This window comes from Peromyscus maniculatus, chromosome 5 (assembly GCF_049852395.1).
Source record: "Peromyscus maniculatus bairdii isolate BWxNUB_F1_BW_parent chromosome 5, HU_Pman_BW_mat_3.1, whole genome shotgun sequence".
NCBI lineage: Eukaryota > Metazoa > Chordata > Mammalia > Rodentia > Cricetidae > Peromyscus > Peromyscus maniculatus.
This window is the reverse complement of record NC_134856.1, coordinates 12,864,057-12,891,523: the sequence shown is the minus strand read 5'-3', so window position 1 is coordinate 12,891,523 and position 27,467 is coordinate 12,864,057. Positions and strand designations below refer to the sequence as shown.

The following is a 27,467-nucleotide window of genomic DNA, read 5'->3' as shown; positions in this document are numbered from 1 at the left end:
TAAAGTTTTTGATTTTTTTATTTTCCCACATGAGAAAGTTGCTAATTGAATGTTTGGGAAAGGCCACCTTTTTGAGATACTTTCTTGCAGTTTCTTGTTTCACCCTAGAACAACATCATAAATAAGCCCCAAATTGCTGTCTCAGCTGAGGAGGATGAATCATAAAAGCAGACGCCACATTTAAAATAAATCTTTTTCTGAAGTACAATGAAATTTGATTAAAGAGCTGGTCTCCTTGTAGCGAACGTCGCTGACAGGTGTTCCTTAGCACCGGCTCTTGATTGGTCATAATCTGAAATCCATGCTGGGAAGCGGATGCCCCCTTGCAGCTGTCTGTCTAGCAGGGATGATCCCCTAAACAGGTTTCACTGAATTCGTCTCCACAGAAGCACTCCAGCTCGGGAAGGAAGCACTGCAAGTGAAATTAATCACTCTGGGAGAGAGGGAAGAAATAATAGAGAAAATTTAATCATTTCCATACCAATCTTTAGGGTTTAAATCTTTAATATTTCTAAGATTATAGTAACATCTTTAAGAAATGAATCTTAATTACAGGATTAGCATGGAAGTACCAGTCAGTTAATATAAATAGATCAGCCTAAATTGCTGATCTCTTTTAGACTAAAGTGGATAATGAGGACTTTTTAGAATTCTGAGGTTGAGTTGACTTCTCAAGTACTAATGCCAAGATCATTGGAAAACACGCATGGCCACATAGAGAAGAAAAATATAAATTCTCTGAAGGTTTATTGAAATATTAATCCATATGGAGTGTAACATCTTAATAGACCACTAGCTTAATATATTTGTCATTAACAATTCCTTTTTTGCTGTTGGGGATCCTCAACCATTCTTAACATGATAAACCACTGAATATGTCAATGACGACTTGTTGAGCTGGTTCAGTGGGTAAAGGTGTTTGCTGCCATGCCTGTGACCTGGGTTCAGTCTCTGGGTCCCAAATGGTAGAAGGTGAGAACTGACCCCAACAAGTTGTTCTACATTCCAGCTATGGCGTGTATACATGCACACACATGAACATAAATAAGTAATATCAAATCTAGATATACAAATAATTAATTACCAAAGGTACGGATGTTTTCCAGACCCTCAAAACTATATTTTTAAACTGAAAAGTAAAGAGGATTTGCACTTTCAATATAAGTGGTTCAGATACTGTTTGTATTGAGAAGCACATGAGGAACTGGGATGTAGCTCAGTAAGTTCCTGTCTAGTGTGTGTGAGAAAGAAAAGGATTGAATTTTGTTCCCAAAGGCTCATGTTCCTAGTTTTGAAAAACAGTCATTTTACTAACTGACTAATACTCTGTGGCTAAGACTGAGTGTGGTGGCATACACCTATGATCCCAGCATTTGGGAGATGGAGGCAGGAGGGTCTCAAAGGCCAGCTGGGACTGCACAGGGAGATGCTGTCTCAGACAATAACAAATAAGCAAATATATGGTCCACACAAATTAAACCTAATTTTCTAAAAATACTGTGACTACAGTAATCATTAAAGCCTGTGTACTTAGTACCAATGTTCCCAAGTTAGTGGGCCCAGCTGGCCAGTTGGAGTCAGTCACTAGGTGCCACAGGAACAGTCTTCATCACTGTCCGGCCACATCTCCCGCTAGGATCACATGCTCTTGGATCAAGTGCCCTCTCTCTCGTCCCTCATAGCATACCACACGTGCAGAGGGGCCGGCAGCCCAACCACACAGTCCTAACTAGGTCTTACCTGTTATCCAACCACACTCTGACCATGGGCTCTGAGAGAAGAGGATCCAGGTCTACCTGAAGCTGCTAACTGGCTTGACCTGGGTCCAACCTCTTGATGCTTAGCCTCCTCTGGTCTCTCCGCTCAGAGAAGGGACAGCTTAACTCCTCAGTGTCTGAAGACTTGAGGAGACAGGTCACCAAAGACTTGTGTGTAATGCATCCATATCAGTATGCACAGCAGAGAGAAAAATCAGAGCTACTATGGACCTTGCAAGAGCTTTTTAAGAATTAAAGCTTTATCTTTAGTCCCCAAAGAGTACAAGCCAAAAGCAGGTCTGTTTGACATTTGCAAGTGAAGGACCAGAGCTGAGGATGTGCTCACTGGTGAAGTGCCTGCCCAGCATGCCCAAGGTCCTCTGTTCCATTGCCAGCTCCACAAAGAAAGATAATGGAGAATTGGCAAGACAAATAAAGGCATTGTTTAATACACTGAACTTCTGATATAGCCTGTTTCAAAGCTGACTTTCTTATTCTAGAGTGTGTTCCCCATGTCTGAGGCTTAAACTCCAGAGTTCCCCTCCCCTGGTTAGAATGAGTCTTGCAGGAAGCTATGGGACCTCAATGACTGGAAAGGAGGAGCCAGGGCAAGTTCCCATCCTGACACTTGAGTGGGAAAAACAAAACAATAACTCACAGAACTGAATGCTGGTCTTTAGCTCGATGCTTCCAAGTGACCATTCCACATCAGTCTAGTTCTGTCACCTGGTCTCCAAGCCCACAAAGCCCAGGGCAGAGGAGATCTACAGGCAGGGCCAGGAGAAATACCCCTGCCAGCAATGGAGGGCACAGAAGCAGTTTAAGAAATGTCAGAAAGAATTAAAACAAAAATGATATCAAGTCCTCTAAGGAGAACCGAGCTTTACAGTCCGGCTTGCACTGATGACCCTGAGTTGGCATCAACACCTCGTGAGACCCTACCTATTTCAGAGGTAGATAGGCTCCTTTAGCAAGATCTCTAATAAATACCAACAGCCACTGTTAATTCTTAAGACTTGGCTATTCTGAAAACCCTCTCCCTGAGGGCTGCAGATCATAGTGGCTTGGCGTACTTAGATAGTTTTATGGTTAATGCACTGCAGTATAAATAAATATAGCTTAGTGTAAGCACCTCTGCTGAAAATATATATGCCATAAAATGACAAATAAAATAGGTCAATAACTAAGCCCATAGTAAATAGCTCAGGCATAACATTAGCATTAACTAAGATAAACCCGCCTTCTTCGAAACTGATGATAAATTTATTCACAATGGAATTTCAAAATGAAAAGCTAAATGTGAACTTACATATACTCCACTTCAGGTGAGAAGAGGTCTTAGGAAAACAAACATAGCTTATGCATTTGTGTGCTCAACTAACACTCTGCACTGTTCTGATTCAATGTTATATCACAAAGACACAGTAGGTGCTTAATAACCTGTCCATGAGCAGAGCTGTAATTTACATACTGTTTAAATGCCAGGTAAGCAAAAGAGAGATATCAGGCTATTGTCAACTTTCTCTGGGGGATGTTTAGAGTGAAAACAAGGGTCTAAAGTGTATACTGTACACTGACTTTGATGGGAATTGGGGCAAAGGCTACTGGGTAATAGTGTCTTGTTTTGGTTGAGTTTAATAGTAGAAGACAATGGCCGATCTGAAGATACTTGGAGTAGGTGATGGGAATGTAGGATACCTCTGTTTTCAACACCAAATACATTCTGAAAACCCCCAACTCTCCTTCCCTGAGCCACCCGCCCCAGTGTAACCTTCCCCTTGTACCTTTAAGACAACTGCAAGGATGAGCTGTTGGACCCCAAATCTTCATTTTCTTGACTCTCTCCCACACTCCCATCTTCAAGAAGGAAGCCATGCTGGAGTCCACTGCTTTGTTCTGAAGTTGTAATGTGCTGTTAGATTCCTGGCACTGTAATGAGATCCCAGAGAAAGGAACTTACAAGGAGAAAGCGCTGATCTGAGCTCATGGATTCAAAGGCTAAGTCCTGATGAGTCAGCTCACTGCTGTGGACCTATGTTGAGGCCACACATTCACAGCAGAAAGGCATGATGGAGCCAAACTTCTTACACTGTACCAGGTAACAAAGAAGAGACCAGAGACCCACAAAATCCTTTGAGGCCACAACACTAATGACCTCTAGGCCCTAGTTCTCACAGGTTCTGTGACCTTCCAATAGTACCACCTCGAGGGCCAATCTTTTAGAAGAGGCCTTTGGAGTAATGTCAAATTACAAGTCTGTAAATGCTTTGTTTTGTTTCTACATTTTTCTTTTGTCACAGTTTATTATTATTATTTTTAAAGTTGCTTTATAGTTTTCAGCCTGGCATACAGAGTCACCCCTGAGAAGTAAACACTGACCAATTTGAAAAATCAGTGACTTCTAATTCAATCTGAGGTTCCAGAGAAAAATGCTAACCCCCAAATTGGAGACAGTCGGGAAGATAGAGAGAATGACTGTCCATAGCAGAGACCTCTGGGAAACACTTTCACAGTAGGAAAGCCCAGGCTAGGAAGAACTAGGAGAGTACAGTCAGCTGGAGCCCCAAGCTGTTGAGATGTCTCTCCTTGGCTTCGTCAAGGTCCAGAGCCTATACTAGAGATAAATCTTCCTTGGGCTTCTGGCAGGGGAAGAGAAAGTAAGCCCTGTGAAATATGCCAGAACATTCTATTCCATTCTGCTCCTACTAAGATCTGCCCAGTAGAAGAGCTTCTTAATCTAGTGTGACCTGCAAGGTCCCCAGGGTCAGGGTCATCCAAGCTCCTACAACACCCAGCTCTGGCCATCCTGGCCCACTAAGCCGAGACGGCTGGGAGGTGCAGGGCTGAGGGCTCACTAAAGGCTGCAGCGTGCTTCCCCTCCTCTCCACACACCCCTGCAGGCTACATTCTTGTTACCAGCTCTTCCCCCAGCCGTCAGAAGGAAATTACAAAGCACAGTAAGGAGAAAAGCCCACTTTGACTAGCGAGAGCTGGGGCCGAATGCAGACAGCAAGGCAGACCTTTAAAGCAGGGGGAGCTACTGTGGCTTGAGTGGCCCTGTCACTTCCAAGGCAGGTGTGTTGGAAACTCAGTCCTCAATGCAACAGCATTTGGAGGTGGATCTGAATGGGGAGAGGTCACGAATGGATTAATGTTGCTATAAAAAGAGCTTGAAGGAGTGGGTGCTTCTTCTCCCTCTCTGCCATGTGAGGACAGAGCATGAAGGCCTTCACCAGCCTCCAGAACTATGGAAGTAAATCCTCTTCCTTCCAATTACTCATCCTGTCACCCTGTTATAGCAACACAGGTCAACTAAGACACCACACAGGAAACAACTCCAGTGGAGAAAGAAGAGGGTGCGGGAGGACAGAAGAGAAATACCAGCAGAGAGGAAAATGCAAAGAGGAACCAAATACACGATGCTAGAGATCCAACAGAAAGGGAGGGGTTTTTACTGTGTGGATCCACTGAGGAAAGCCTCTTGGAGTAAGGACACACTGCCATTTAAACTGCCCAAACTGAAGCACATGGAAAAATGACTAAAAAACAAATAAAAAGGGTTAACTGCTTGGGCATGAATCCCAACACTCAGAAGGCAGAGGTAGGCGGGTTTCTGTGAGTTTCAGACCAGCCAGCACAATATAGTGAGACCATGTCTTTAAAAAAAAAAAAAAAAGCTAAAAGAAATACTACACAGACCATAGAGAACATGGAGAGATGTCTAGGTAGAAAACTTGGATCTACAGATTTTAAAAAAGAAAGAATACTGGAGAGGAGGAAGTGAGGCTGACAGAGGACAGAAGACACCGATACAAGAGTGACTTGATGCCTGGGTTACTGGGGCAGGAGAGATGCCTTGAGTCACAGTGAAGGCTGAGGAAGAGGGCTCAGAGGAGAAAGAGGAAAGCAGGAAAGTTACACACCTATACCCAGGCAATGGAGAGTGCCAAGGTGGAGGGCAGTGTGCCAGGGGCAAGCATCTTTGAGGACCAAGATGAAGCCCAGCAGTAGAAGCCAGAGACACTGTGATGTGCACACAGAGGTTAAGTGGGATGAGAGCTGTAGGCTACAAGCTGTCAAAAAAGCCCCTTGGATTGCTAAACAACATGATAGGATGAGATCATGGAGACAGCTGGAGACAGCCGATAGGAAGACGACATGTCCACAGCCTGTCCACAGCTTCCCAAAAGGCAGAAAGCTAAGGAGGTAAACATTCCCCATGCACCAGAGGGGTTAAATCAGACTGGGAGGAACTGTTTAAAAGTGAATGGAGTACTTTAAAATATAGAAGAAAAGTAGGAAATTAGGATAAACCAAGCGATTGGCTGGTCAGAGGGGAGCCCATTTCTATGAAAATGTGCCACAGTTGTAGAGCTACTGGAATCAATATTATTACTAAATATAAAATCACAAGTATCTTAATGTTATTGTATTTTATAACCACTTTGAGTAAGTCTGTGACTCATATAAATTCAGAAACAACTCAGCCATTCTGAAGACAGACTTGTAATACCAGATAGTAAAAGGCTGAGGCAGGAGGACTCCAAGTCCCGGGACAACCTGAGAACTCTGTGTTCAACTTTAAAACATAAAGCGGGCTGGGAATATATCTTAGTGGCAGAGTGCTTGCCTAGTATATATTGGGGAGGGGATGTTCAAATTCTTCTTAAAGGGGCCTATACCACAACACAGCTCCCCAAATAGATGGAGTTTAGCAAAGGCCCTCAAGCACTTTCTTCTGACCTTGCACTTACAAAATAGTGATATGTACACACTTACCCCAAACCATTTCTTTCCTTTTTTCCTTCAAGACAGCTCTGGCTGCCCTGGGACTCACTCTGTAGACCAAGCTAGCCTCAAACTCAGACCTGCCTGCTTCTGCCTCCTGCTGGGATTAAGGGCGTGCATCACCATGCCCAGGCCAAAGCAATTTCTTAATAAGGACATTGGCTCAATATAGTCTTACCAAGTTACTCTCTACCTTCTTCTCTGGGCAATTTTGGTTTTAATTTTGAAGATCTTTCCAAAGAACTTACATTTCTTGGCTACTTTAAGTCTGCAATGAACTACAATTTGAAACGTACTAGAGTTTTACAGATTAGGTATTTAAGATACCAGACAAGTACAAAATTTTCCTTAACAAATACGAAGGAGGAATTGGACTGAACCTCCTGACCTGAAAGTCTTACAAGTGTGTTTTATGAGAACAAGCTTGTATCTGATTTGCACTCAGCCCCAAAGCTCTTCTTCTTCACTGTGGCCTGGGAGGGAGCCCAAGGCCTCCGGGAGGCTAGGTGAGTGTCTCCTGCATTGCTCTACCTCAGGCTCACAAACCCACGCCTATAAATTCTTTTCAAGGACACCTCATTTCTGATGAGTTCAGAGAAACACAACGAGCTGTTCAATAGACAGCTGTCCGGGCAGACGCGTTCATCCTTCAAGAAATTGTAGCTAGACCCGACCTCACTCTGGTAACCTGCAGCCTAACTCCAGTGTGTGTCCCTCTTCGCAGCCACTGTCCTGCTTTGTGTCCTGCTTCCCCAGGTCACGTGCATCTCCTTCAGGACACAAGCCTGACTGGCACTTGGTCTCTGCTTCACAGCATTCATCACTGGTGTCTGTCTCCTGAATCTGAGTTCTAATGATGTACCACTGTGTGGGCTCCTTGTGTGACTTTTTCCTTATCTCTACACCCCAGTCTAGAAGCGTGAGTTAGGGGCAGGGCACTGTGATGTCTTCTTTATTGTCAGAGTCCCAGTGCCTCAAAGCACTATGACACTGGATAGACACTCCAATACATTTTTCACAAATCAATGACGGCATAGCTTTATAGGGTTTGTGTATACATCTCATCTTTTAGCTTGTCATTTATTAGAGGAAAAAGCATTGAATTATCTTATTCTTTTTACATAATGATAATTATGACCACATTAGGCTAAAGATAAAGCCACTGAAAGACAGGGGTAGCCTAAGTCTAGTTCCTTACTCAATAAAGTTAGAGATTTATAATTTGGATTATAGATGGGAACACTGGGTCCAATTAATTCACTCAATGTTTCTTAGAAAGAAAAAGATTGGGCTGGGCATGGTGAAGCATGCCTTTAATTCTAGCATTTGGGAGGCAGAGGCAGGCAGAGTTCTAGGCCAGCTTGGTCTACAGAGCAAGTTCCAGAGCCAGGACAGCCAGGTGTCACATTGTTGTATCTTATGTAAGGAATTACATCTTATGAAAGGAAATCAGAATAAAAACACTCCTTAAAATTCCTTTCTATGAGTCTTCCTAAAATATAACATGGCTTTCCAAGACATATCTTGTCTCAGTAAGTAAAATGTAAATGTAACTCAGTATAATCCCATAAGGGCTGGGTAGGAATCAGGGCTGTTTTTCCCATTAAGCATTGTGTAAAGTAGCTACATTATTTAGGGGCCATATACTCAAAAAGGATTACTTTTTGCTTTTTAGTTCTTTTTTTCCTCTAATTAAGTGCACAAGATTAATTAAAAGCACTTTCTGTAACCGCTAATCTGACACCATGTAGGTAATTCTGCAGGTGAGATGGAGTGGCCAAAATGTCCATCTATAGATCCAGAAGTCACAGTGCAGTCTTGATGTCCAGTCTCTGTCAAACCTGGAAAACTGCCTCAAATTTTCCTGAGTAAACTGTGAGCTTCACGGCAACAATGTGTATACTTTTCCACACCCAGGAAATTTACCAAGAAGAGAGATGATCTAAAAAGTATTCCTCTAAACATGAATGAACAAAACCCAGATTCTGAAACAATGTGATCTTCTATTTAACTACGAATAATTTAAGATAGCTTATATGTTTTAAAATCATTAACTAATGTAGTTGTTATAAGAATTCCAAAAAAATGTAGATATCCTCCTTGCTTTTGTTCTCTCTGCAAAAATCAATTACAGTCTGTAAAATAATCACCTATTGATAGAGGTATGCTCCACAATTCCACTAGTGGCCACCCATCCCACGAAAATAAGCTTCTCTTCACACACACACACACACACACACACACACACACACACACACACACACTGCCACATGACTATGTACAGCAGCAGCTTTACCTGTCATAGTCAAAGCCGGAAAGAACTCTGAGGCCCCAACCACGTGGGGTTAAACTGCAGCACTCCTATGCTTTGAGGTGCTACCGAAGGGGAGGTAGTTAAAATAGACACACACAACATGAAACGTCCTAAAACAAGCCAATCCCAAAGATTACCTGCTGTCCTTAGACAACATTCATAGGAATAGAGGGCAGACTAATGGCTGAAGCAGCTGTGTGTGTGTGTGTGTGTGTGTGTGTGTGTGTGTGTGTGTGTGTGTGTGTCCACAAAGGGGAAAGAGGAAGTCTCTGTGGTGATGGAAATGTTCCTATCTTCATTATTCAACATCAATATCCAGGTTGTAACATTAAATATACTGCAAAGTACTACTGGGAAAACTGGAGAAAGGGTTCAAGGACACGTCTAACATTTTATACAACTGCCTTTGGTTCTAAAATTATCTCAAAATATAACATTTAATTAAAAATAAAATTAAGAAGGGGAACCAGGTGTGATAGCACTCAAGAGACAAAGGCAGGCAGATGTCTGTGAGTTTCAGGCTGGCCTGTTCTATATAGAGAGTTCCAGAACAGTCAGGTATATATGAAAACACTATGTTAAAAAAATCACCCCCCAAACCAAAAACAAATAAAGTACAGACTGGGCCACTCACACAAAACCCAGAGCTATTTCTGCACCTGTTGGCATCTTTCAATCTCCCTGGTTCCTTGCCTGGGGGTGATCTCTAGGTAGACACACACTTTTTAGGGTCCTGCCACTGGGGTAGGAGACTAATCATTCCCTTTCTACTGATGCTACAAAGGCTCTTGCGATGGATTCCCAGACAGCAGAGAAGTAGGTCACGGCTTCCCAAAGGTCGAAGGGATGATAGTTTTCTTTACACAAATCTGATCTTCTCCCCCCCACACAATGAAGCCCCTACCAGGAGAGGCAATTTTCTTCCAGAATCTGAATGGCACTGATGTATTTGTTTAGGAGGAAATGTTCTACTGGGGGTGTAGGGGACTAATACAGACAATTAAACAGTATATGTGGATGCCTGTCATCTTTTTTCTCCCATAAGTATAATAAAGGCAGGTTAGAAAGTGATTTGGAATCTAATGATATCTGATTGCTAGAAGAATCATAACAGCAAAAGAATTTACAAAACTTTTTCAATCATCAATATTCATTCAATCAAATAAAGACACTTTAGAAAAAAACAACATAAAATATTTTTTATTTTCTCTATTCTTTGATTAAAGCAGCAAACATTCAACAATCCTCTGTAATATTAAACATTTTCAATAAAACTAGTGATATAGAAGTGTTCACCTCCCACACAGGACTGAGGACTCACGCTAGGAGAATACTGTAGTCTAGACACAGCTACCCCCAAGCACGCCAGCTTCACTGAGTGCCCACATGCTCCATGTCCTTTGCATCTAGATGGAGACAGATCTCAGGAAACCCAAGAACATTGGCTGAGTCTAAAAATAATAATTATTTGTCATGATCATTGTCAGTCCTTAATATCTTGTACACCACTGATTACAACTTAACTTGGCCATGCTGCTTCATGCTTGGGAGAAGACAAACCACTAATCAATTGTGGACACTAATTGAAAATGCTACCTTGTAGAGGCATTTTAATAACTTAGTAATGGGGTGAAGTGTTCCCTCTAACTGATACTTTAAATGGTTTCAATAACAAAAATGTCAGCCAGGGTGCGCACAGCCTTTGCAAACATGAAAAGCTGCAGTCTGAGTGAGTGGCCAAACCTCCCCTGGAAGGGGCAGTACAGTTCTGCAAGTGGCGGAGGTCAGATGGAAAATAGAATTATATGCTAATTTGTTCCTATATTAAGTTATCATAGAAGGTCAGGTGAAACACAGTAAAGTGAATTCTGGAAAAAGATTGCTATGGACCATGGCAGAGTAAACTTTGTCTTAATACAAACAAGAAAGCTTTTAAAAGCAGGGTCTTTCTTCCTTTATTATTTCTAGCTAGACCTAGTTAATCACATACGTAATTTACAAACAAAAGTGTTTTCTACAAATAGTTCTTCTCTAAAGAACTGGGACAGGATTTTAAGAGAGAAAAGAAATAGAGAACGGTCTAATATTCAAGGGAATAATTTTCTTAAAAAAACAAAACAAAACAAAACAAACTTTACTTTAATTATTTAAATTAATTTACAAAGATAATTCTCCCTGCACTGTTGAATGAAAAGATACACACTAAGTGATGGGGTCCTAAGTTACTACTATAATGCTTTATTTTTTCCCAAATAAACTAAACAACAATAGAGGTGTTTCTGCTTAACACAGTGTGGTCTGAAAAAGATACCTTATTTCAAAATCTATTGAGGGAAAACTGTATTTTTGTCCTTAAAAGATAAAATTCCGTGGCTATTACACTAACTTAAAAACTATAAATGCAATATAGATGGCTGAAGACTCTAGGATACTGGTTTCAATGGCACATCCCTCATATTTATTTCCAAAGTCCACTTAGAGGAAGGACTTGGGGTGGGGGTGGGGGGGCGTATAGAGATGAACCCTTGGGCAGAGGAAGTCAAAGATACAGCTTTTCACAATGTATCCCGTTTACTGCAGGGCACAACAAAACAAGTGACCGGGGCCACCTGTGCCACACCTTCGGCAGTACCTGGGGACAACGTGAAACCACAATTCTGTGTTGGTCCTTTTCTCCACTTAGATACTCATTGCATTGTCAATTTCTTCTCCACATGTCCAGGGCCAGCTCATAAGGGAGTAAGCACAGTTGGCCAAACTTCCCTCAAATCAGCTCATTTTTAATTTCTAAAAAGATTTTACATATTGATTTTATGACTTAGTTGCCATAAAATGGGCTGTTTCCATGAAATATCATTGTGTTATCATCATCTTTGAATGTGTCTTTCCCAGGTAAATGTCACCAGCTTAATTCACAACACTTTCTCCTGCCACGGGAGCCATGGGAATATGAGTTAGACCTAAAATTTTCACACATTCTGATGTATAAATACATGGGTATTTATTTCTTCTTCGAAGGGTTTTATGTATTGACATCTTAGTCCATAAAAAGGCCAAGATCACAGGAAAGAAAGGAACAAAATCTGACAAAAATGAAGGCCTGCACTGGTGTCTAAAAACCAGCACTCAGGGGATTAATCGTCACAGTGTCAAGACAGAGGTGGCCTGCCATGAAACACTGCACATCAAATACTACAACAACCCATGTGAAATGTCTTAATACACCCCATGTCATCTATAAATGGCTGTCTGTACACCTTTATTTTAATGTGGAAACTGTTCAAATATTAAGCCAGTTAAAGACAGCATCAGACAAATCAGCACCTAGTCTATGCTAAAATGAAGGCTCAAGATAAGATGAGAAGAACCCTTAAAACCAAGGACCCGGCCTCGAGACCCCAGTTATCACAGCGACATCGTCATTCTGGTGGGCTGCTTATGAAAACTGCATTTCCCTAGCTAGCTGGGGAGAATGAAAAGCTTCTTACAACCAACTAAAAAGAAAGTCTCTTCCGTGCCCCTTGAAAAAGCTCATTTTCACATTACTCAGGCTTCATTATGCTAAATCAATATTCGTTTAGTCACTGGGGTTATTGACATATTTTAAAATAAAAGTATACCCTTCAGCTACTGCACTCATTACAGGTAATTTGTCTTGTCAGAGAGCAGGGAATATTATCTTAGTCTTTCAGGGGCTGACAGCCCATGGAAATACCTCCCCATGGTTACAACTGTAAATAATTTTAAGGTAAAATATTGAAAAATCAATGACTGCTTCCTGCAATCTGTCACAAACAAATCAATCATCATCTGTCCTGCCATCGAGTATGATTTGAAGGAGATGGGAGCAGATGTAATTCCTGGCTGGAGTCTCTCATCTCAAATCACTTCACATAATGGTGTCATCATTTAAACACTTAACAGTCAGGGCAACAGCCGCTGTAACATTGAGATGGACAAAACCACGAGGAGGAGGAGGAGGAGAAAATGCCATCACTATTATGTTAATAAACATTTAATTGAAATGGTTGGTGCATTAGTAAATTTCCGTTGTGAACAGTTTTACCTGCCCCTTTCACAGCTCGAAATTAATCAAGGCTGCTTTCCCATGTCCTGACGGGTAGGAAGTTAGCCTATGACTCGAACTGTACTCTCTAACACACTTGTGCTTTTTACTTAAAAAAAAAATTATAAAAAAACAAATTTTGGAATTAACAAATAAGACACATGGATTCCAGAATATTCTACAACTCGATCCCTATAACAATGACAAAAAATAGAATTATATAAGTCAAGATCATAATTTCATGACCTAAAAAATTGGCAGAAAGGTCTCGGATGCCCAAAGGTTGAATTGTACATTTTCCTTCTATTAATAAATATATTTCAACTTTGTAATGTTGCAGCGTTCTAAATGACCAGTGAGACCTAGTCAGCTTAAAAACATGCCGTATTCTAAACAAAAGCTGTACCATCAACTGCTGTATTAAAAGCAAGAGTCATAACCCAACCATGCCAGGTGGGAAGTCGGTCATGGTCACGATGCCGAATCGCTGCGCCAATGCAAACTGCGTTCCAAGTGAGCACTCTGTTCTCAGCATTTTCTGACTACACTGTAATGGTTCCCCAGCTGCTGACACCCTGCGAGAAGACATGGGGAAAGGCATTTGAGAATAATATTCCTCCCTCTGCTCCAGGGCTCCCCCAACATCACTGAACTTCCAGACTACCCGGAGTCTTTTCTGAAGGTTTGTGATTGTAAATGTGCTCTAGTACCTTTAATGGAAGAAATCAATTTGAGCTACCACATTTCTTACCATTTTCCTAATTATATAATTACCATCAAGCCCTTTACTGTTTTATTAATGTCCCTTACTAGATATAGGTCAGGGGCTAGAAATTTGTGATGACAGGGAAAATGTTGCCTTTCTTAAAAAGAAAAACAAACAGATATAAATACTATTAAACGATTGAGGTCTGTGTCAACATTCCCAGACAAAGTAATTGCTCTCCTGAATGGCCTGATTTATAACTGAACCTTCTTGGTCAACGTAGTAACTAACACAGGGCCAGATGACGGAGCCTCTCCTGAAGATATAGTTGGAGGCCAATGTTGTTTTTCAGGAATCTTAGATTTCAGTGCCAGCAGCAGGTTTGAAGACAAAAATGCACATGGGTAAATTATCAGCGATGCCATCCAGAATGCAGCGAGCCTTCTGTTCTGTGTGAGCCCCTGCAACAGCTGCAGAGTACACAGTAGCCAACCTAGTAGAGTGGGAAGGGAAAAGCCTGGCCAGGGTTTCTGAAAGCCAACAGAGCTCGGGCTGGAACCAGGCAAAGAAACCATGGCCCACTATCTCTAGTCAGCCTCTCACTGGGTCTCTGCATCCCAGGGACAACCTGCAAGTCTGCCCCTGTGCTGGGCTGGTGGTGGTGGGGTTGCTGGTGGTCAGCCACCATGGAGAACACAGCCCTAGGTAAATGCACCAAAGGATTAGGAGGTAAATGAGGACAGTTGGACAACAGGCTGAGCTCATGTCAACCCCAAACTGAAATGTCATCTGCTAGAGCTGTGGAGGACGCCATCGCAGATCTAATTCGCAGAAAGAGGCTATTTTAAGGGTGCTGAGTAGGCCGAAATGCTATTTCTCAGCTCTCTAAACACAGCCTGTGGCCCTGGGAGAAGCAGGCTCAGAAAGTTAGCAGCGAAAAACAGGATGGTCCCCATAGCTCAAAATGAAAGAAACTGTGGTCCATTGGACAGAGTTGTCATGTATGATAAAGGTTCAGGGCTGCAGAGAAAAGTGCTCTTGACGATAGATAGTATTACCTCCCTGTCTTCCGAATCACCTTCTTCCACGGGCAGTCCGGAGCTCCATTACCAACTGCGATTCTTAAAGAGAAAACGGCCACAGTTAGCTTCATCTTTCCTACCACTTCCTTCCTTCATGGAATTACAATTTAATTACTGATACCTCAATTGATTTTATTCGTGGATGATGCATTTCTTAAAAAGCACACTCCTTAGCTATCTCCACTAAAGAACATTTAGTACAACCTTCTCAATTAATCAGCCATAACCCATTACTTCAAAAAGGATGGCTCTTGATATTTTCAAGAGTGCCCCCCACTGCAAATATTTCATATAAGACGAAGAGTTCTAATGCATTTGAATACCTTTAATGAAACTTGAGTCGTGATAGTAAATCCAGCTCACAAAAGATATGAAACTTGATAAACCTGAATGCTTAAATATTTCATTCATATGTATCTGCCCCAATATTTATGCTTAGGAGAATAAAAAAACAAAAACAAACCTCAATCCTCTTCTGTTTAAATTCAACAACTCTATCATGGCTTAAATCAGAACAGACCCCTAAGCTTAAAGGTAAACAAAGAGGAATCCTATTTGTGCCTGCCTACCATTTTCTTTACATTTGTGCTGAGCTTCTAGCTTGCTGTAATGCTTTAGCCTGAGTTTCCGTAGGTTCCGATCTGTATGGGGAACACACGTCTATTATTTACAAACAATTAAATAGTATTTCACATTACAGAAAGGGCACGCTAATGCCTACGACAATTCATAGAGAAGCATTTGTTCTAGCAAAGGCTAGACTAACCAGACTGCCTTCGGTAAAATTATCTTATGGGTGCGGGGTCAGCCACCAACTTTATTGATAATAAATGTTGTAATTTACTAAGTCCAGTTCCTTGCTCTATTCCTTAGAGAGCACAAATATTCTGCAAAGTAATTCTTTCTCAAAGCCTTTCTTCTTCACCTATACCCAGAGCCCTGTTTTTAATAACAATGACAGGTTTTGCATACACCTGTATATTTTCTTAAGAGCTTGATACCAATGGCTGAAGAAAGTGCTAAATTTATTCTTAAAAGAACCAGATCATAAAAATAATTCCAAAATGTGATTTGTTGTAACTATTATGTCCTTTAAATAGTAATTTAATTCTATTAAATATCACAACCTTGGTCTTGATTTTATTTGTAAAAACATGTTTACAAGTCTTACTATCCAATGATACAATTCAAATAAATCATTCAATGAAAATCCAAAAAAAATGATAAAGACATTCCACAAATTGACAATTTTTAAATTTACCAAATTCCTGTTTAGTGCACTAACAGAATTCTAATAATCAAAGATCTCAAGTGGCATTCGTCCACCACCCACACTTAGCATCTATTACTAACAATGTATACTTTGCTGACGCCACGTTGGTGCTATTTGGGAGCGTCACATACAGGCACACCCAAAGCATGCAGGTAAGTCTTGGTATGTGCAAGAACACATTTCAGTCCATATGTGAAATAACACCATATTTTGGAAGTAAATTTAACTTAAATATCCAAATATATTATACAAACATTGTACTTGTCACCTGTACAGGAAATAGAAAAGACTCTGTGTAAGAGAACACAGAATACTAGCAATACTTTGGGGATATTAGATATGAACGTCTAATCCAATTTTCTCCAAGGTATCACTCCTTATTATGGTAAATAAACAAATAAGAGCTGTATCAAGGTGTGGAATATCATTAGCCTGAGAAGAGGCTGGAAAACGGATTATACAAATGACAACTGCAGGAGAAAATGATATTCTCCTTTCCTGAACAAACGTTAAGTGCATCCTCGCTAATAAAGACTTACACTCAAACTATGTTACAATATACTGGTTTTCAATTTTGAAGCATCTAAGTTGATTTGCAAGCTAAATTGCTGCTGAGGTGTACTAGAGCTATGAAAACACAGCCAATTTATACAGAAATAAGTCATCAGTGTTGCACTTCCGAGGAGAGCTGTGAAAGCAAACTAGTCATTACAGAACAAGGAAAAAAAAATCACCCCTAGGTTTTACATGTTCATAGAGATGTGTCAGCTGCTGTTCTGTTAAGAAAAACTATTCTCTACCCAAATGATATTAAAAACAGAGGCTAATGCACTGTAGAAACTGAAGAGGAATAGATGAAGAGAGACATGCTACCACTCAAAGCAGGTGGTGCTATTTCAGAATTAAAATGTTCCAACTATGGCACTGTGCTCATAATCTATTTTAAACAACCCATTCAATTCACAAAGGATTACATGATTTCATTCATTTCCAGCTCATCAACTAAAGAACATTTTAATCTTTCCTAAGATTTCTAGAACATATAAACATTCATAATTGTATTATTAATTAAAATGGATAATTCATTTGTATTAATATTCCATATCTTTTAACACTATATATTCAATTTTAAAATAACACATGCATAGCAGCATAAAAGATAGGGACTGTAGCTGCCAGAGAAAAACATTCGATGGAGGGTCTGGGGGAATAATAAAGCAATTATCTCAAAATTAACACTCTTGTTTCAGTTTCAGCAAACAAATCTAAGTAAGTCTTCCTTTGATTCTAGTTCCCCGTGTAATTCTAACCAGCTAATTATCCTTGAAGTCAAGAATGAGCCATGACTCTACACCTGGCCCTTCCCATCATATGCCCACGGTCCCCTCCACTTTCATTTCCTCTTTCTACCCTGAGGTTTAATATTGAAGGAAAGCACGGCCACATCTTACACAAATGCTGATTGACAGCCAGCTTCCAGGAAATGTTGAGCTACAAAGAGGAGGGGAATTTTAATGTAGCACTTACGTTCAAGGGTACGAGGTTCAGGGTAAGCCAAGGGCAAGTGGCCGCCAGCATCCCCCATGTCATTGTTTTCACACTGAGGGATCCTAGCTAAGGATGGTGATACTATTTTAACCATTACCCAGGTCATAAATTGGATTCTAAACTAATACTGTATCATCATTTGCTCACCAGTTAAAATATATAATATAGTATGTTGGAAGGAGTAAAAGTTTCCCTCTATTTCTACAAATGAAAACGCCGTTCCATAATCATTGTAGCTATGTACTTGCTGATATGAAAACGGAATTGTTTTAGCTCATGAGACACTTGGGGAGACGGTTTCCTTCCCCAAACCTTAAAAGGCATACATTTCTCATCTATTACCTTTTCCTTAGATCCCTTTTCCTTGCACACTGAACGTGTCTTCCTCAACTGACTGGTTTTGACCACTAATGAATGTCTGCCTAACAATACAGCCCTCTAGTTTATGCTTCGCTTTCGAAATTAGAAGCCATTATTCCACAGAGTACAAAGAGAGCCGACACAAGGTATTGCCAAAAAGCCACAAGTAGTATTAGAACATGCCAGAACACTTAACATTCAACTATCATTCCTCTCTAAAACTTCTGTTGCCAAACTGCTCACAAAACCTGGAGGCTCAAAGACAGGTTTCCAGTGCAATTAAATTCTCCAGAAGCAAAACTGTACAAAATTATGCCCCCTTCGTATGTCTCCATTTACAGACAACATTTTCTCTGGATCTTAATTAAGATAACGATGCACACCTGTGTCAACATTCTCCAGCAAGACAGCCTTATCAATCATAATCCTTTAAGTACACTCGAAAACAGCAAAGCGATATGACAGAAGCAATCTGTTGCCATTCCTGATGCCGGTGTTGTATCTCTGCCACAAGAAAGATGAGATCTTTAAAATCCAGCAGATCTGCTTTCCTAAGTCTTTAAAGTTTTAACTGTAAACAGCTATTACACTAAATAAACAGGCGTCCCCTCCTTTGTACTTGATAGAAACAATGACAACTCTACTTGTCCAAAACTTGAAGAGCAAGCTCCGTGCCACATCTTGGCAGAGCAATCGGAGGTCTTATTGTAAAGCTCTATGTTTTAAGAGCTAGGCACAACTGGATCCGCGCAGACATGACAAACCAATAAACCCTTGGCAAGTTTTAAAATGAAGCTTAACAAGGCTACATTAAAAACAACCAGCGTAGCCTACCCCGAGTACAACATGTTTAGTAATATAAGAATGCAGCAGTCAGGGAAATAAAAAGTCTTGGTGACTTAACGCGAGGGAAGATAGGTCCTACCTCTGCTCGTGGAAAGTGAGCTTCAGCAACAAGAGAACCGGAACTACAGCTAACAAGTGAGCAAGTCCCCAAATGGAAAAGCTGATGAACGGGAAGGAAAAGGGGTGTGTGTGTGTGTGTGTGTGTGTGTGTGTGTGTGTGTGTGTGTTGGGGAGGGTGTCCATCCTCCCCCAGTATTAAGGTAAAAAGTTAAACGTTATGTTTACTAAGTGAGAATACAAATGCTTTCTTATAAACAGGGAGAAAGGCCGCCAGATGCTATCCGAATTCCGTCTGCCAGCTAATGATCAGCCTTAGCCTTCCCTCACTTATTAACACAATTCTGTATCTGCCACAGGCGACTGAGGCCAGCCGAGCAGCAGAGCCATCAATGTGCAAATAAAGCAGAAAATAGAGACATCCTTAAGAAATGAGCCTTAAATTTGATGTAGAACGGAGGTGACAACCACGGAAACAGAACCATAAATTCTAAATGTTTCAATATCTTGCAGGATTCTTTCTAGTCCTTCACACGCAAAAGAAGACAGCAGTAGAAAAAATAGGGTGGGGAACGAGATGGGGAGGGGGAACAGAAACAGCCAAGACGCAGGATTATGTAATGAGGATGTCTGCGTGACAGACTCGGGCTCTCGGTGGCACAAACCTCCTTGGCTCGCTTTCAGAAGTCGTCGTCCTGGACGAGAGCCGAGACACTGATTCGGGGGGACACGCGTGGGCCCGAGGGACACGCCCACGCGCGCCTGCCTGCACGCGGACTGAAGCACCCGCATGGCATGTCCCTGGCTCTGGCGGCCCACGCGCGGGGCCCGGCCGCGTCCACGCCATCGGCTTGGTGCGCGGCTCTGCGCGGGCCGCGGACGCTCCCTCGTGGCAGGCCTCGCCGACCGTTAGCCGGGCTGAGCGGGCGGAGCCGGGGGCGGTGCGGTCGCGGGAGGCGGGGATCCTCGCGTCGGGGCGGGGACACTCCCTGCAGACACTCGAGCCTACCCGGAACCCGGAACGGTCAGCCCGAGAAGCCGTCTCAGGCCGTCGCGCGCTCCCCGGGGCTCCGGCCCCGCGCGCCGCTCCGTCTGGCTCACAGCCGCCCGCCTCAGCGGCGGACAGCTTCTGGTCTCCATGACAATACGCAGCCGAAGCCACGCCCAACCACGCCCCCTCGGCGCCGGGACTCCGAAGGAAGCGCCTGCGTCATCCAGAGGTGGGTCTAATGGAGGCCGGCGCCCAATCAGAGGCGAAGGCTGTGTAAGGGGAGGGCGGGGAGGGCCGAGAGGTTCTCGGAGAATGTAGTCCGCAGGGGTCCAAGCTCTTGGGGGCGGAACCTGTAGCCCGAGTGCCGGGCGAGGGGCAGCCTGCGCGCGTGCGTGAAGGCGCGCGGCAGAGCTGGTCCCCGTGTGGTCAGGGTGGGGTTTGTGTGTGCGGTGGACTCAGCAAACTGTGTGTCCCGCGGGTCAAAATCATTGCGCGAAACTTTGTGTGTAGTTATGCTCCAGCCTGCGCGTTGCCGGCCCGTTGTGAAAGGCCACAAAATGCTTGGGTTGTGCGCTCTGCCCGCCGCGGTCCTGGTTCACCAGCGCCCCTGTCTGTCCCTGAGCTCCAGTGCGTTTGTAATTTGCGGCGGCGGGAGGTGGAGACCAGGGGTGAGGGTCTGTTTTGCCTTCTCACTGTGTTGCCGTGTGTGTGTGGGGGGCGGGGGGGAAGAGGTCTGCCTGTGACTCAGTGTTATGTGTTTGCCTGGCCAGCGCCTCGCTGAACAAACAGCGGTTGGGTTGGACCCTGTTCTGCCCAGTGTTTGCAGTGGAACTGGGGCGGGTGCGAGCGACTGGGAAGGCGACTTAGTGGAACAAAAGGGAAGAGATCCCACACCCTCCGTCACAACAGACCTGGCAGGGCGAGCTGCCTGCCTGTAGCTAGCCATGAGAAGCAGGCAGCGCTGCGTGGGATGGCAATGGGGTCGGGGGCGACTGGGGGACCTACTCGGGTGTAACTGCTTCTCCGCCTGGCACGTCTTGCCCACTGTCTCCCTTGGTTCAGAAAAAAAGCCACACCCCCATCCGGAGCCCCCCGAGTCTCCTCTTTCGCCTCCTCTAGCCGCCTGGCAAGGGTTGGTGGAAGGAAGGCCCAGCCGGGGTCCTTCAGCCTAGGCCTGGCTCTTGCCCACCTGCTGCTGCGGCTGACACAGAGAGGCGATCATCCTGGCCTCCCTGTGCCCTGGGCGCGGGCATCCATTGGCTCTCCCTGGGACCTAAATTCCAGGTCTCTAGCTCAACCTAGAGACCTCCGGCAGGAGGGAGAAGCCGCTGTTGAGCGAGTGACGAACCACCTCCGAAGCCAGCTTTCCCGAGAACAAGACATCCGCCAACTTCGCTGTTTGCACTGGCGAGGAGGACGCTGAGCGTTCACCCAGGCACAGCCCGCTGCCTCTTTCCCTTTGTGTTCCCGAGCGGCCCGACACACGACCAGGGCTAGTCGTGCGTCGAGATTGCCGCTCCGCCCAGAGTTAGCAGAAGAGAGGAAAGTTGGAAGCGATCGGCGCGCTTGGGATGTGATTGTCATCCTGGGGCCGGCGCTCGAGAGTCTGAGAAAGAGAAGAGAGGAAGAGTCGGGGAGGGAGGAGGGGGAGGCCGGGCAGAGGAGGAGAGGGGGGCGGCGGAGGAGAGGCGGGCGCTAGGGAGGGGCGAGGGGAGCGCCAGTGAGCGGGAGAGGAGCCGGGGAGGAACAGGGAGAGGGCGAGGCGCGCCTGGCGGCCGGGTTGGCTGCGGCCGCCCAGAGGCTCCTGCCAGTCCCCCCACCGACTACACCCCGGGAAGGAGGAGCTTCGCGCGCGCACAAGGCGTCAGAATCCTCAATTTCCAACTTAGCATCTTGGCAGGACCTTTGCAAAGCCAAAAGCAGAGCCCCCCGGTGCAAAGAGCGAGGGGGGGTGGGGGGAGAGAAAGCCTAGCCCGGGCAAGCGGGGCGCGCAGAGGAGCGGGCGCGGCGGTCGCAGCCGGAGGCGCGCGGGAAGCCAACCAGGAGGCGCCGCGGGCCGGAGCCCGGGAGCCGGGGCTCGAAGAGCTGCGGCCCGGGGCAACCAGAGGCCAGGTGCCCGCTCGCTCGCCCTCGCAGGGCGCCGCCCGGCTCGTTGGCCGCCGCGGCGCGGCGCGCCCCATGCCCGTGTGTGGCCATGTCCTACCCGCAGGGCTACTTGTACCAGCCGTCCGCCTCGCTGGCGCTCTACTCGTGCCCCGCATACAGCACCAGCGTCATTTCGGGGCCCCGCACGGATGAGCTCGGCCGCTCGTCTTCGGGCTCCGCATTCTCGCCCTACGCTGGCTCCACTGCCTTCACAGCTCCCTCTCCGGGCTACAACTCGCACCTCCAGTACGGCGCCGACCCCGCGGCTGCAGCCGCCGCCGCCTTCTCGTACGTGGTGAGTGAGCTGGGTCCGCGGCGGGCGGGCAGCGGGGGCCAGGCCTGCAGACCGGGGCTGCGGGAGACATGGGCCTAGGCGCCACCTCGTCCGCTCAGCTTTGCGGCCCTTGCAAACTTGAGCAATTGTCTTGCTCGCCTTCATCCGAGCCTTGGGCTCCCGGAGTAGCTCCGGCAAGAGCCGCGTCTCGCTCGCTGGGATTGCCGATCTGAAGAACGGAAGGTTTTAGGGGGGATTGGTCCTCACTATTAAAGAGCAACATTTATTTGGCTCAAAGCTCTGGGCTAACCCTCAAATTTCTTTTTGTTTTTTTTTTCTTTTTGTTTTGCCATTTTGGAAAAGTAGTTCAAAAGAAGCAGAACCGAATTCTGAACAGTAGTAGCGTGCAAAATCTATGTAAATGTGTTTGGCCTCGCCTTTAATTAATCCTCCAAAATGTTGCAAATCCGTAATCCTATCTTCGCAATCCGATTTACAAGTATTAAATTCTGAAATGTCCAGTGAGCTGCGGTGTATCCGGGTTTTTTCGGCCGGGTGTGCTTTCTGGAAAAGCGCAACGGTTTCGGTTAGGGATAGCATTTTTGTACCGTCGGTGAGCAGACTAAAGCTCAGCTTGTCCTTAGAGTTTCTTTGAGGATTAGAGAAAGAGCCTTGACTTCCCTTATTGTACCCCCTTGCGCCCAACATGCGGCCGTCCTGGTGTAGAGCTCCGAGGCTGCTCAGGCCTCTAAGTGAACCGTGGGCCCTGCGGCAGAGGCCAGATCTGAGTAAGCCCTGGGCACGGACGTTTCCCAGCAGATGAGGGCCTCCAAGGTGGTTTGCCAAGCCCTGAACAGCCTCAGGGATCCTGAAGGGCCAGATTTAGAAATTGGGGGGCCCACTGCCTTCTGAGGAGGGGGAGGGAGTCACTCTTGTGTTTGAATCAGCCAGCTCTGTCTGCCTCAGGGGAAGCTGGAGTGCGGGCCGCTCTGACATGCAGACCCAGGGACAGAGGGAAAGTAGGTTTCAACCTTTGGGGTGGCGGTGAAGCCCACATCCCCCCACCACTCACCTAATCTCTGCCTATCCCCCCCCCCCCGCAGGGCTCTCCCTACGACCACACTCCTGGTATGGCGGGTTCCTTGGGGTATCACCCTTACGCGGCCCCTCTGGGCTCCTACCCTTACGGGGACCCCGCGTACCGGAAGAACGCCACTCGGGACGCCACCGCCACGCTCAAGGCCTGGCTCAACGAGCACCGCAAGAACCCGTACCCCACCAAAGGCGAGAAGATCATGCTGGCCATCATCACTAAGATGACCCTCACCCAGGTGTCCACCTGGTTCGCCAACGCGCGCCGGCGCCTCAAGAAAGAGAACAAGATGACGTGGACGCCACGGAACCGCAGCGAGGACGAGGAGGAGGAGGAGAACATTGATCTGGAGAAGAATGACGAGGACGAGCCCCAGAAGCCCGAGGACAAGGGCGACCTCGAGGGCCCCGAAGCAGGTTGGTGGATTCGGGAAAGGGTGTGTTGAGCGGGATTTTAAAGGCAAAGGGGGCCTGGAGGGGGCGCGCACGGGTCCCTGCTTCTGCAGGCAGGAACCGGGGCCCCGCCGCGTGGCCTCCACGCCTCTGACAGCCTGGGTTTCACCCACAGGAGGAGCAGAACAGAAGGTTGCTGCGGGCTGCGAAAGGCTGCAGGGGCCGCCCAGCCCCGCCGGCAAGGAGACGGAAGGCAGCCTCAGCGACTCGGATTTTAAGGAGTCGCCCTCCGAGGGCCGCCACGATGAGCTGCCCAGGCCCCCGCGTGCGGGCGGGTCGTCCCCAGCCGGGCCCGCAACCGCGCGTCTGGCGGAGGACGCTGGTCCTCACTACCCCGCGGGCGCGCAGGCGCCTGGCCTGCACCCATCGGCCGGAGAGCTAACCCCTGGCCCGGGCGGGCCCTCAGTCATCCACTCGCCACCTCCACCTCCGCCGCCGCCCCCGGCCGTGCTCGCCAAGCCCAAACTGTGGTCTCTGGCAGAGATAGCCACTTCCTCGGACAAGGTCAAGGACGGGAGCGGAGGGAGCGAGGGCTCTCCGTGCCCACCGTGCCCCGGGCCCGTGGGCGGGCAAACCCTTGGAGGCAGCCGCGCGTCTCCTGCCCCAGCGCCCGCGCGCTCGCCCTCGGCGCAGTGTCCCTTTCCGGGCGGGACGGTACTGTCCCGGCCGCTCTACTACACCGCGCCCTTCTATCCTGGCTACACGAACTATGGCTCCTTCGGACACCTTCACGGCCACCCAGGGCCGGGCCCAGGCCCCACAGCGGGTCCTGGCTCCCATTTCAATGGATTAAACCAGACGGTGTTGAATCGAGCGGACGTTTTGGCTAAAGACCCGAAAATGTTGCGAAGCCAGTCCCAGCTAGACCTGTGCAAAGACACTCCCTATGAATTGAAGAAAGGTATGTCCGACATTTAACTCGGGTGCGGTACTCCCGGACTTTCCTAATTTATTAAAACCATGGCCTTGGCAGTTATTTTTCCATCACCGAGAGAGAAAGAGAAAGAAAAAATAAACTACCCCTCTTATTCAGAAGTTTATAGTTTATGGAGGTGGATGACATAAAAATGTATACATCTCCACACTCGAAAAAATTGTTTTAGCCAACTGAAAAGAAAAAAAAAACTTAAGAGGATTTGTATTAAATCTTATTCTGTATATTTAATGTAGCATTTTTGTATTTAAATTGATAATTCAGTATCTTTGAAGTAAATTATGAAATCAAGACACCTGTACAGGCATTTAATGTTTTTTGTAATATAAATATATACATTTGTGTTCCCCCAAACTGTTTCATAGTTTAAAAATACAAGTTTAATTTAATTTTTTACACCTATTGATTTTTTCTGGGTATGAGCTAAAGTATTATTACAGAAAGGAAACAGGTTATACTCTTAGATTTAAAAAGTAAAAGAAACTGCAGTGGTCTTTGTAAAATGCAAAATATTTAATTAAAGGAGATTTTAACATAATCAGAGCCACTCATTACTTCTCAGAAGCCTCAATAAATTGTCACTTGCCTTGGTCAAAAGGTGCAACTGGAACTTTTTTCAAAGTGGGGAATGAAAGGTGTCGGCAGACTCTCAGTGTGCCTGGGGGAACCGTGCTTAGGCCACAAACCCGGGGAAGCGGCCCGGTCTGGGAACACAGATTTGGATCTCCGTAGCGGGCTGCTTGATGGGGAGTGCATCCTCCAGGAGGAGCGAGAAGAGAGCCCCAAGTGTGTGCCAGAAGGGAGAAAAGATGGCAAACCAAGGCAGAGACGCGCACCACTCGAGAGCCTTCGCTTAACCTAATTACTTCCAATCAGTGTCGTGTTTTATGCAAAGCAATCAGCTGGTGAACTTTGCTAATGAGTTCGATTTTATGCCGGATTTAGCCCTTATTACTATTTCAAAGGTGCTGTTAGCTAATGCGGGCAAGGAGCGTTAGGGGATGCCAAATGGGAAGGCTTCCCCAAGTCACAGTCTCCTCTACCCCTTCAAAATTGGGCATTGATCTCTTCTTTGGATTTGATTAAATCAGTGACTGTTCCATCCGCGACCGTGAGGGTGGCCTGCGGCCTTGTGGATGCAGGCGCAGCCTCCCGGCAGGGACCACAAACCCGCAACTCGACGGTTCCCCCCTTTCACAGGTAGGTGTCACACTTGTCCTGAATTTCGAGCCTGCTTTTTGCAGCGTCTGAGATGGGAGCATGGGCCGAAGAGGGGTGGGAGGCGGAGGGGGCATCGCAGTCACCAGCGGCAGTGAACAGAGCCCCAAAGGGAGTCGGAGGCCCCTCCCCCCATGGGCTCCTTTTTGGATAAGTGGCTTCAAAAGCTCCAGGCCATTTGCGTAGATAAAGAGGCCATTGTGGACTTGATGAGGCTTGTCATCGCTTTAGCACTTTTCCCAGCTCAGATTGCTACAAAAGTGTTTTTGAGGGTTTATTTTTCTCGTTTTAGTCCGCTTTATTTCAGCCCAGTGAAAACTTGTGATTCATCTCGGTACCAAATGAGCAAGGGACAGCACCCCAGCGCCACCACCCACCAACCCCGGGGTTCTGTCTTAGTTACCCTGTCTCCATTTTGCACCTGAGATGTGGAGTCGCCAACCCTTTTACTTCATGGAATTTTTTCTGTGGCGTTGGGGACGTGGGATTGGGGGAAGGCTACGCTACAGGAAAAACATACCCCAGCGAGGGGAATTAATTTGATTGAGTGTAGGGATAGAACGTGTTTGCACACAACGGCAGCATAATTAGACTAAAGCAGAACAGACATATTTGCATTTCTCCTCCATTAGTTTTGCCTACTCGGGTTTTAAAAGCACACCCCAAACTTTTATCCTGTTGTAGCTTTTACTAGTCCCCCCCCCCAAACCTGCAACAGGACTCATTTCGCTTATCCGAATTGAAACAAGTTTGAAAGCTACATTAGCCAGAGGCTTTAAGCAGCAGTGATGAAAAAAAAAAAAAATCGAAGTTCAAAACAGAAAATTTTCACAGGGAAAATGGTTATAAAGCTAGTAGTGTGAACAATTAAACAAGCATACATGTAACGATCGTATTTTATTTTGTCCCTTTAATTATAAATGATTTTTAAAAAACAATTGCATTCCAGAGATGACTTGCCCTGCCCCCTCCCCTTCACGCCCCCTCTCCCCAGCCTAGTTCACAATCGGCTCCCCCCACCGCCATGCTTATGCAACCCCAGGAGTCATCTTCTTTTCTGAAAAGTCTGAAGAATAGGCAGTTCGCTTTTCTTAAGGGAAAGTTTAAAGACCACGTCAACGCGGCGGGGTTTTGGAAGCACTGCTCCTAAACTCTGCCCCACGAATTTTAAAAGAAAATTACAGGCCCCCTTGTGTTCCTGGGAATATGCAAATGAAGTGGCCGGTCCTCCCGGTCCTGCGGGCGAAGGCTGGATCTCCAGCCGCATACCCGCCGGGCTGCCTGGGAACGGGAACCGCGCCCGCCGTGAAGCGCGCGCCCTTTCTCCGCATCCAGGGGCTGCAGGCGGAGGCTCAGGGCTGGGGCAACGCAAGCACCCAGCCTGGCCAGCTGTTGCCTGAGTCGCTGTGCCCCGCGTGCATCTCTCCTGAGTTTGGCGTCTGCAGCATGTGGTTTTCTTTGCGTACTTCGACTACTGTCCACACTCCTAAGGAAGCCCGGGGTTTTCTTTCTTGCAGAACTAGATTTCGGTGATCAGTGGTTTCTCTGGTTTCTAGAGATTTT

General features: G+C 45.9%; 2 protein-coding genes across 3 annotated transcripts; one reads left to right on the top strand and one right to left on the bottom strand.

Moving 5' to 3' along the window:
* LOC121829670 (uncharacterized) lies at nucleotides 1-21,984 on the bottom strand. Its single transcript, XM_076571589.1, has 7 exons — nucleotides 21,779-21,984; nucleotides 21,095-21,394; nucleotides 19,463-20,002; nucleotides 14,690-14,752; nucleotides 13,371-13,500; nucleotides 3,542-3,686; nucleotides 1-433 (listed from the first exon to the last, which is right to left on the bottom strand). The coding sequence occupies exons 1-7, from the start codon at nucleotides 21,982-21,984 to the stop codon at nucleotides 429-431; spliced, it is 1,389 nt and encodes a 462-aa protein (XP_076427704.1). The 3' UTR covers nucleotides 1-428.
* On the top strand, nucleotides 19,713-27,168 carry Irx5 (iroquois homeobox 5). 2 transcript variants are annotated; one of them, XM_042277313.2, is made up of 4 exons: nucleotides 19,713-20,017; nucleotides 21,998-22,228; nucleotides 23,311-23,716; nucleotides 23,868-27,168. In XM_042277313.2, exons 3-4 carry the CDS (start codon nucleotides 23,338-23,340, stop codon nucleotides 24,668-24,670), a joined length of 1,182 nt encoding a protein of 393 aa, XP_042133247.1. In that variant the 5' UTR covers nucleotides 19,713-20,017; nucleotides 21,998-22,228; nucleotides 23,311-23,337; the 3' UTR covers nucleotides 24,671-27,168. The 2 variants fall into 2 exon arrangements, with proteins under 2 accessions (XP_042133247.1, XP_006984105.1); XM_006984043.4 differs by lacking the exon at nucleotides 19,713-20,017 and having other exon boundaries at nucleotides 21,491-22,228; nucleotides 23,868-27,167.
* The last annotated feature ends 299 nt before the right edge of the window (nucleotides 27,169-27,467 follow it).

What these genes read in the sequence shown, in the direction of transcription:
- Irx5 (XM_006984043.4), top strand. Translation starts at nt 21,983, where the DNA reads ATGTCCTACCCGCAGGGCTACTTGTACCAGCCGTCCGCCTCGCTGGCG. An exon ending in CCGCCGCCTTCTCGTACGTG is followed by an intron (nt 22,229 to 23,310) that starts GTGAGTGAGCTG and finishes CCCCCCCCGCAG; the next exon opens with GGCTCTCCCTACGACCACAC. An exon ending in CCTCGAGGGCCCCGAAGCAG is followed by an intron (nt 23,717 to 23,867) that starts GTTGGTGGATTC and finishes TTTCACCCACAG; the next exon opens with GAGGAGCAGAACAGAAGGTT.
- LOC121829670 (XM_076571589.1), bottom strand. Translation starts at nt 21,984, where the DNA reads ATGGCCACACACGGGCATGGGGCGCGCCGCGCCGCGGCGGCCAACGAG. An exon ending in GCTTCTCCCTCCTGCCGGAG is followed by an intron (nt 20,003 to 21,094) that starts GTCTCTAGGTTG and finishes TGGATGACGCAG; the next exon opens with GCGCTTCCTTCGGAGTCCCG. An exon ending in CCGACTTCCCACCTGGCATG is followed by an intron (nt 3,687 to 13,370) that starts GTTGGGTTATGA and finishes ATCTCATTACAG; the next exon opens with TGCCAGGAATCTAACAGCAC.